Source organism: Alexandromys fortis, unplaced genomic scaffold (assembly GCF_014885135.2).
Source record: "Alexandromys fortis isolate MF-2015 unplaced genomic scaffold, M_Fortis_MF-2015_v1.1 scaffold_3, whole genome shotgun sequence".
Classification (NCBI taxonomy): Eukaryota; Metazoa; Chordata; class Mammalia; order Rodentia; family Cricetidae; genus Alexandromys; species Alexandromys fortis.
In genome coordinates this window covers 16239067-16248476 of record NW_026067909.1, presented here as the reverse complement: position 1 = coordinate 16248476, position 9410 = coordinate 16239067, and the positions used below count along the sequence as shown (strand labels likewise).

Below are 9410 nucleotides of genomic sequence, written 5' to 3'. Positions count from 1 at the left end.
CCCCCCGGCCGAGCCGGAGTCTCTCTACACAGCCCTGGCTGTCCTGGAACTCACTATGTAGAACAGGGTGGCATCGAAGACACAGAGAGTGCTTGGATTAGAGGCTCAACCGCTATGCCCAACTATAAAAGCCCTTTCCAAGCGTTCTTTTTTTTTTTTTCATTAATAAATATGTATTTGTGTGGTTTAAAAAAGCTCACGCAATCCAAAAGGACTGAAAAAGTCTCCATCTCCACGAGTGTCTCAGGAAGTAAATAAAAGCAGAAGTTCGTGTTTGTAACTAAGACTTAAAATGAGCACATAGAGAGGGGCATGGTGGAAACTGTAAAAATAAATCATCATGAAAGAATGCCTGTAACCATGGAGGCCTCCAGCCGGAGAAGCCGGTGTTAGCTTTCTTGTGCCTCCTTCCAGCTAGGCAACTGTTTTGATTAGTGCACTGGTCAGTTGTTAGGAGGCAAACACATAAAAGTCGCCCCGAAGGCGATCTAAGTCAGAATCCTGGGTGTCTGGGGATTGCGATTCTGCCCAAGAACTTCTTTTTCCCCATGCCAAAAAAAAAAAAAAAGTAATTGTCCCTAGGAAGATGGCTGGAGGGAGGAAGGATTCCAAAATTCCAAAGCATTTATAACCTTCCTCACACGTCTCCCCTTAGCTTTTTAGACCTCGTCACAGTGCATTACACATGCATATATTTTTTTCCTTTTTTCAGTGCTAGGGATTGAACTCTGATGCCAGACAAATGCACCACACGCATCCCTCTCAATTTACCGTGTAGCTGAAGATAATCTGGGCCACACTCTGTGCTGGGATCCTGTGTGCCACCATGCCCTGTTCCTCCTTGTCTTTTGAAGATTTATTTACTTAAATTTTTTTCTTTTCAAGACAGGATTTCTCTGTGTAACAGTCCTCGCTGTCCTGGGATTAAAAAGCAGATAACATCTGGCTTATTTACTTAAATTTTTAAAAATCTTTTAGTTTTTTTAGTTATATTTTACATATATGGGTGTTTTATCTGCGTGTATATCTGTGCCCTGTGCATGCAGTGCCTGAGGAGGACAGAAAGGGTAGTGGATCCCTGTGGATTGGAATTACAGGCCATTGTGTACCCCCCCATGTTGGTGCTGGGAATAAAACTTAGGTCCTTTGGAGAAGCAGCCAGTGCTCCTAACCTCTGAGCCATCTCTCCAGCTCCAGATTTATTTATTTACCTTTATTGTCTATGTATTAGTGTTTTGCCTGCATGTATGTATGTGCACCAAGTACTTGTCTGGTGAGCTCAAAGGTTCGTAAAGGTATGGACTCTCCTGGAGTTGGAGCTAAGAAATGACTTTGATCTGCCATGTGAGTGCTGGGAACCAAACCCAGAACCTCTGCTGGTGCAGCAAATGCGTTTAACTGCTGGATCCATCTCGCCTGCCCCTTTTCTTTTTTTTTCTTAATTGATGCATATGTTTGTTGAATGCATATCACAACTGTGTGTGCTTGGCTGTGGAGGTCAGAAGGCGCATCAGATCCCGTGGGTGCTCTTCTGGGCACTAAACTCTGGTCCTTGCAAGATCAGGATGTGCTCGTAACTACTGAGCCATCGCTCCAGTCCCCATCCTTAGCCTTTAAATGGCATCTTAATCATGTCTGACTTGCTGAGGTCTAGAAAACAGAAAGAATGTTTTGAAAACTTATCGATTCCAAACTGTACATTTGCTGTACAACTTCCAGAAACATAACAGTGCACACCAAGTGTTCCTTCTGCCTCAGGCCAATTCGCTCTGCCAGAGTGCCCAGCCTAGTGTTGACTGCTTCTGTCTTCATGGGTATGTGACCTCGGGGCTGCTCCCTGAACAAAGAATTGGACCCCAGGACAGACTCTTGTTTCTTTAGAGAAGTGGGGGAGCTCCTTGTTTTCTGAATACCAGGACTTGGCCCTAGAAAGGAAGTGGAATGGAAGCAGAGAGCTACATCAGGCTGTCTTGGACTGCCAGCCCCCGAATCATGACACAGAAACTTATTATTAATTACAAAAGCTTGGCCTATAGCTTAGGCTGGTTTCTAACTAGCTCTTAAGACTTAAATTAACCCATTTAGTCGGACAGTGGTAGCGCATGCCTTTAATCCCAGTACTCAGGAAGCAGAAGCAGGTGGATCTCTGTGAGTTTGAGGCCAGTTTGGGCTATAGAACAAGTTCCAGGACAGCTAGGGCTGTTATACAGAGAAACCCTGTCTCAAAAAAACAAAAACAAAAAATTTAACCCATTTATATTAATCTACGAGCAGCTGTCACATAGCTCGTGACTTTTGCCTCTCCTCTTGCTTGTCCTGGTACCTCTGCATCCAGAAACTCCCACTTTCTTCTTTCAAGAGGCAGAAACAGGCAAATCTCCGTGAGTTTGAAGACAACCAAATCTACATAGCAAGTTCAAGGCCTGCCAGAGTTACATAGGGAGACTTTGCCCCCGCTTCCAAAAAAGACCAACTTAAAAAAACATAAAGTTGGTGGGTGATGGTGGTAGTGAATGCCTTTAAGTCCAGCACTTGGGAGGCAGAGGCAAGTGGATCTCTGAGTTCCAGCCTGGTTGGCAGACTTAGTTCTAAGACACCCAGGGGTACATAGAGAAACCCTGACTCAAAAAAAAAAAGAAAAAGAAAAAGAAAAACATAAAGTATGGGGCTATCTAAACAGATGTTGTTTTGTTTTTGGTTTGGTTTTTGTTTTTTTTTCGAGACAGGGTTTCTCTGTGTAACAGTTCTGGCTGTCCTAGAACTGGTTTTGAAGACCAGGATGGTCTCGAACTCACATAGATCCATATGCCTCTGCCTCCCAAGTGCTGGGATTAAAGACGTGCACCACCATAGCCCAGCTCCTAAACAGACATCTAGTATCCTCACATTTCCCAGATGAAGATACAGGTATATAACAAATTTTTCTCAAGAAGCTGAGCATGTAACTCAATGGAAGAGTGCTAACCTAGGTCTCAAGAAATCCTGAGTTCAATCCTTAGTACCAAAAATAAATAATAAAATATCTGAATCTAGTGGTGTAGACCTATAGTCCTGGCACCTAGGAAGCAGTGGTAAAAGTGTTAGGAATATAAGGCCATTCTCTGCTACACAGCCAATGTGAGGCCAGTCTGGGCTATAGGAGACCCTATGTCCAGAAACCAAAAAGAAAACTTACTCAAAACCTTAAATCCAGCCGGGCGGTAGAGGCAGGCGGATCTCTGTGAATTCGAGGCCAGCCTGGTCTACAAGAGCTAGTTCCAGGACAGGAACCAAAGCTACAGAGAAACCCTGTCTTGAAAAAAAAACAACAAAAAAAACAAAAACAAAACCTTAAATCCAGGATTTCCAGGATCCTTTTATTCCAACCCTTTAAGGGATACTCGGAGGTCTCGGGGCTCCCTCAACTTGGGGGGGTAACGCAGGACTGGGTGTCAGGCTCCAGTCTCACCTGGCTCTCGCCTTTCTTTTTTCAGTTCATCTCAAAGAAGGACCCAGAGGACATCAAAGAGGTAAGGCTCCTGGGTATACAGATCCAGCATCACTCAGGGACAGTTGGTAAATTCAAGGACCTGCCTTCTTCCCTGGCCTGTGCTGGAGAGGGTGTGTGCTGTCCTTCTCAGCCCCTAGGACACACTAAGCATGGGAAGGTCACTTTCCATCCAGGCTGGCCCAGGTCAAGTCTCACATACCTTACAGGTTGTAGTCTGGAAGCGATACAGTGACTTCCGTAAGCTGCATGGGGACTTGGCCTATACTCACCGCAACCTCTTCCGGCGGCTAGAAGAGTTTCCAGCTTTCCCCCGTGCTCAGGTGTTTGGTGAGTATTGTATCTGAACCCCTGACCCCAGTATGCAGGTAGATTTAGGCAAAGGGAACCTGGACTGGTGGAGGCTGGTGAGTGTGGTCCGCTGCCCTGAACAGACTTTTGGAAAACTGGATGGGCTTACTGAGATGATCTTACTGAGATATGGGGAAACTGAGGTCAGAGCAACCTCCCGCTTTTATGTGTTGGGTTGTTAACAATTTCCATCAAGATGAGGCTCAGTGAGGTAGAGGGCTTTTGTCTGAGCCTTAGCCCGTTTTCTGTGCAGTAACAATACCACAGACTGGATGCCTAGTTATACAGAATGGAGGCTTATTTTGATTTATGGCTCTGGTCCAAGGTTCAGAGGCCACATCTGCTGATGGCTCTGTGGCTGGCATAGCCCCAGGGTGTATCACATGGAGAGAGTCAGGGGAGAACACGAGTGCCAGAACCAAGCTAGTTTTTATAGCAAAGAACCGGGAGTTCTTTAACCCATTAATCACCAGAGTTCTCAGACTCATATGAGTGCTCCTATGCAATGAAGTGAAGAGTTATTGGCAGGTCATGCCAGGCCGAGGAGACCATCATGAGGACTGAGGTGGGTGCAGGCCGTGCTCCCAGCACACTGACTGTGGGAGTTAGATTTCTCGGGCTGTAGCTTTCAGGTTTTTATTGTTGTTTTCTTTTGGTTTTTGGTTGTTTGTTTGTTTGGTTGGTTGGTTTTTCCGAGACAGGGTTTCTTTCTGTAGCCCTGGCTGTCATGGAACTCCTACTGGGATCAAAGGCCCCACCACACCCAGCTTTTTTTTCCCTGCTTTTTTGAAGCAAGTTCTCAAATGTTGTCCAGGCTAGCCTTGACCTTCTGATGGTCCTCCCATCTCAGCCTCCCAAGTACAGGGTTGACAGGTGTGTGGTCAGTATGTCCAGCAGTGAAACAGCCTTTTGCTTTGTGACCTTAGGCAAGTTGCCTCCCTTCTCTGAACTTTTCTTTCCTCCTGATTACACCTAAGCCTCCTCAAATGACCTATTTTTGGTTTTTTTTTGTTTTTTTTTTTTTTGCTTGTTTTTGTTTTTCAAAGACTGGGCTTCTCTGTAGCTCTGGAGCCTGTCCTGGCACTTGCTCTGTAGACCAGGCTGGTCTCGAACTCACAGAGATTCACCTGTCTCTGCCTCCCGAGTGCTTGGATTAAAGGTGTGCGCCACCACTACCTGGCTCAAAAGGCCTTTCTTGCCAGGCATAATAGCACATGCCTTTAATCCCAGCACACAGAAGGCAGCAGTAGGTAGATCTCTGAGTTTAAGGTCTGCATAGCAAGTTCCAGGCTAGCCAGAAGCCAGAGCTATTTAAAGAGACATTGTCTTTAAAAACAGACAAACTTGCATGCCTTGCCTCCTTGTCTGTGGTATGATACCCTTGAGAACAGGGAACTTGTTTCTCTTGCTAACCTGAAGCCAGCAGAAAGCAGGTGCTCATTACACATCTGGAGAAAGAGTGAACAGGGAGGGTGATGCCTGCAGGAGGAGCGAGATTAGTGGGAGAATGGGGAGTCCACAGCAGGCTGCTTAGTACTTCCCAGGCAGAGCCAGGACACTGGGCTTCTTCTCCCCAGAGCCCCATGGTCACTGGTGCTCTCTTGTCCGGGATCTGCAGGGCGGTTTGAAGCCTCTGTGATTGAAGAGAGGCGCAAGGGTGCAGAGGACCTGCTGCGCTTCACAGTACCCATCCCTGCACTCAACAACAGCCCCCAGCTCAAGGAGTTTTTCCGGGTAAATCCATCTGCTCTTCCCACTTCCCTAGCGCCTGCCTGTTCCGCTTCCCTCCCTGGCTGCACCCCTGACTCTTCTCCCCTGCTGGACTTTGTCTCCTGCAGGGTGGGGAGGTAACGCGGCCCTCTGAGGTGTCCAGGGACCTGCGCATCCTGCCACCCCCTCTCATCCCCACACCACCTCCTGATGAGCCCCGGCTCCTCCAGCCACTGCCTGCAGAAAGGAGGGGCCAGGAGGAGCTGGATGTACCAGGTATACATCAGGTCCTCCCCATGAGGGAGAAGTATAGGGTGGGCAGTTCTACCTCTCTCCTGGGGACACCTCTGGACAGGTCATTTTTCTTTTTGAATTGTGGTTTGCTAATCTGTCAAATACACCCAAACCTAATAGTGGCCTTGTCTGTACCCTTGGTTGCTACAAGGATTACTCAAGACAGAGATTCTGTTTTGAGAGCTGAGAAGCAGTAGGTGCAGGCTGTAATGTTCCCCTGGTCTCTCCTCAGCGGATCCCCTGCCGTCTAGTCCTGCCCAGGAGGCCTTGGATCTTCTCTTCAGCTGTGGCAGCACTGAAGAAGCATCCAGCTCCCCAGCCCGAGGTCCCCTCTCTGACGCCGAACTTGCCCTTTTCGACCCTTACTCCAAAGAGGGTAAGGAGCAGGTGTGGGGTGTGAGAAGCTAAGGGGCAGGAAGGGAGTACATGCCATCTCTGTAAGCCCCTTGGCATGGTTTCCCTGAAGCCAGGTGGCAGCCTCCATGGCCATGAAAAATATTGAGCAGCTGTGGAGAAAAGAGCTGAGCCCTCCTCTCTGAGCAGAACCTGGGTAGCACAGCATCATAGTGTCCTTGCTCATGGGCCCGCTGCGGCTGGCCGTGGTGGCACAAGCCCTGAATCCCAGCATGCGAGAGACAGAAGCAGAGGCACGAGGATCTTTATGAATTCGAAGCTGGCACGGTCCACATCACAGTTCAGGTCAGTGAGGGCTACATAGTCTCAACAAGCAAACTAAATACACAGAAAATGGGACTTTGCCCCAGTAAGGTCCTGAAAGGCAGTAGGCACTAGATTTCCCATGGTGACCTGGGGACCATCAGAGTCAGGGTACTGAGCTCCTACTCCAAATCCTAGCAAAGAGACACTGAAGCTTTCCTTACCCTGAAACTCACCCACTTCATGCTGTGACTACAGCGGGGTGTTAGGACGCGCTCAGCTGATAGAGTGCTTGGCTGGCGTGCATGGAGTCCTGGACTCAATGTCTAGTGCACTTTACAGGTCTCTCTGTGTAGCCCAGGCTGGCCTGGGACTCACTCTGTAGACCAGGCTGTCCCGGAGCTCACTCTGTAGACCAGGCTGTCCTGGAGCTCACTCTGTAGACCAGGCTGGCTTCAAATTCAGAGATCCATCTGCCTCTGCCTCCTGAGTGCTGGGATCAAAGGCGCCACAACCGCCCAGCTTTTATTTCAAACAAGGGCCTTTAAAATGGCTTTGTGGATAAAGGTACGAGCCAACAAGCCTAACGACTTGGACTCATATGGTAAAAGGACAGAACAGATTCCAGTAAGTTGCCCTCCAACCTACACACACACACATAAGTGTAATACCTTCTTTAAACATTTCTTTTTTTACATTTATTTATTAGGTATGTGAGTGTTCTATTGACTTTATGCCAGAAGAGATCAGATCCCATTATAGATGGTTGTGAGCCACCATGTGGTTGCTGGGAATTGAACTCAGGACCTCTGGAAGAGCAGCCTGTGCTCTTAACTGTTGAGTCATCTCTCCAGCACCATGTAATACTTTTTTTCAATGGAAAAGCTGGCTATGGCGGCACACACCTTTGATCCCAGCATTCAGGGAGTTAAAGACAGGCAGATGTGTGAACTCAAGATCAGCCGAGTCTACATAGCAAATTACAGAAAAGCCAGGCCCACATAGTGAGACCTTGTCTTTAATAAAACAAACAAAAGAGTTGAAGTAGCACATGGCTGGATCCCAGCACTAGACAGGCAGAGGCAGAAAGACCAGAAGCTCAAGGCCATGGGTCAGTAAGTCTCGGGTTGAGAGCATGTCTCATGAGCCTGGCAACCTGAGTTCCATCCCCAGAATCCACCTAGGGTGAAAAAAAAAAACCCTCCCAAAACTTGTTCCCTGGCCTCTACACGGGTGCCACAGCACACTCATGCCTGCGCTTGCTCGTGTGTGCAACAGCAATGATAAACCAGCCTTTCCAAAAGCTCCTCAGCCAGACCAAGCAAACAGAACACAACTGGTTTGCTCTACTCAAGTGAATTCTGTATTTCCAGGCTCTGGTCACCTCCAGTGGGGACAGTTTGGTAAACTAATGAACAAAATAAGCTTGGGCTGGACCCTGGGAAAGGCCAGTCTGGCTTGAATCCTTCCTGTTTTATTATAGAGAGTACAGGCACCAGCCCCACCCACACCAGTGAGCTAGCAGCCATGGAGGTACAGTCCAAAAGTCTGGACCAGGAACCCTGGGAGCCAGGAGGACAGGAGAGGGGAGAGGCTGAAGATGGAGAACCTGCCCCAGCTTATCTGAGCCAGGCCACAGAGCTCATCACTCAAGCGCTGCGGAAAGAGAAGGCTGGCTCCTATGCCGCTGCGCTCCAAGACTACCAAGACGGGGTTCACATCCTGCTCCAGGGCGTCTCGGGTGAGTATGGCGGTAAGGAAGACGGGTACTGTTGGGACACAGTGGGCAGAGTGCCTGTCGCGCCAGCATGAGGGACTGAATTAGAGTGCCCAGAACACACACAGAGGCATGCGACTGCACGCTCAGGGACCATGTGTTCCTATGACAAGGTGGCGGGCAAAGACAAACAGCGCTAGTGAGCCTGGCGTGTGCAGCAGAGAACAGAGATGGAAGGAGACCTACATCTGAGGTTGACCACTGACCTCACACAAAGTATTTTAAGGAAACAAAGAAGGTCCAGGAGCCTTCATTTCTCACAGAGACCTTGGGCAGAATTTTCTTTCCCTTTTTAACAGCCGCGTAAAATGGGAAAGAGCCAGGGCAGGGGAAGGTACATTCTGAAGGAACTGGGCCTTCTGCTCTCTCAGGTGACCCGTCCCCTGCCCGCCGGGAAGGTGTGAAGAAGAAGGCAGCTGAGTACCTGAGGCGGGCGGAGACTCTCCAAGCGCACTTGCCTTGAGGGCACCCTTTCTGGGACGTCAGCTCCAGCACTGCCAGCCTTCTCTTCTTTCCTTGGGACCCGGCCTTGTTTCCCTGCTCTTGTAACCCAGGGACCTTATCGGTATTAACTGGATCAAGTATGAGAAAAGCAAAGACTTCTCAGCTTTGACCTGCCTGCCTCCTTGGAATCAGACTTGAACTTCCGGTCCCGCCTGTCTCTGCTTTATGTGAGTGGCATCTGGGCCACAAATCTGTCAGTTCACCCACCTAGAGCCAGGGTCTGCAGCCTGCGCCAGACCTGGCCCACTGCCTTTTTTTGTAAGGCCGTCAAGCTACAAGGGTTTTTCCTTTTGTTTCTGTTTTATTGGTTTTGGTTTTTTTTTTTTTTTTTTTTTTTTTTTTTTTTTTTTTTTTTTTTTTTTTTTTTTTTTTGTTAATGGTTGGTTGGAAGGAAAAGGATTCTTTAACCAATTTATAAAATTTAAATGTGTGAATAAAACGAGTCACAACATACCCAGGTCCCTTTGCTTATACTGTCTATGGTTGAGTTTACATTGTACCAACTGAGTTGAGTAAATTGTGTCTAGAAAATCATGTCTGAGTGTTGTGGTCCACGCCTTTAATCCTGGTACTCAGAAGGCAAGGGCAGGCAGATCTCTACTGAGTTCAATCAAAGTCAGTCAGCCAGGG

General features: G+C 48.1%; 1 protein-coding gene across 1 annotated transcript; it reads left to right on the top strand.

Annotated features, from left to right (window-relative positions):
* Window positions 1-360: 360 nt before the first annotated feature.
* Window positions 361-9140, top strand: Snx15 (sorting nexin 15). The gene is made up of 8 exons (XM_050137789.1): window positions 361-388; window positions 3244-3509; window positions 3697-3817; window positions 5457-5572; window positions 5677-5824; window positions 6075-6218; window positions 7983-8240; window positions 8648-9140. The coding sequence occupies exons 1-8, from the start codon at window positions 361-363 to the stop codon at window positions 8737-8739; spliced, it is 1173 nt and encodes a 390-aa protein (XP_049993746.1). The 3' UTR covers window positions 8740-9140.
* Window positions 9141-9410: the final 270 nt, after the last annotated feature.

Coding starts and splice junctions, on each gene's coding strand:
- Snx15 (XM_050137789.1), top strand. CDS start 361: ATGGAGGCCTCCAGCCGGAGAAGCCGGT. Junction 5,825..6,074: donor GGAGGAGCTGGATGTACCAG/GTATACATCAGG, acceptor GTCTCTCCTCAG/CGGATCCCCTGCCGTCTAGT. Junction 8,241..8,647: donor CCTGCTCCAGGGCGTCTCGG/GTGAGTATGGCG, acceptor CTGCTCTCTCAG/GTGACCCGTCCCCTGCCCGC.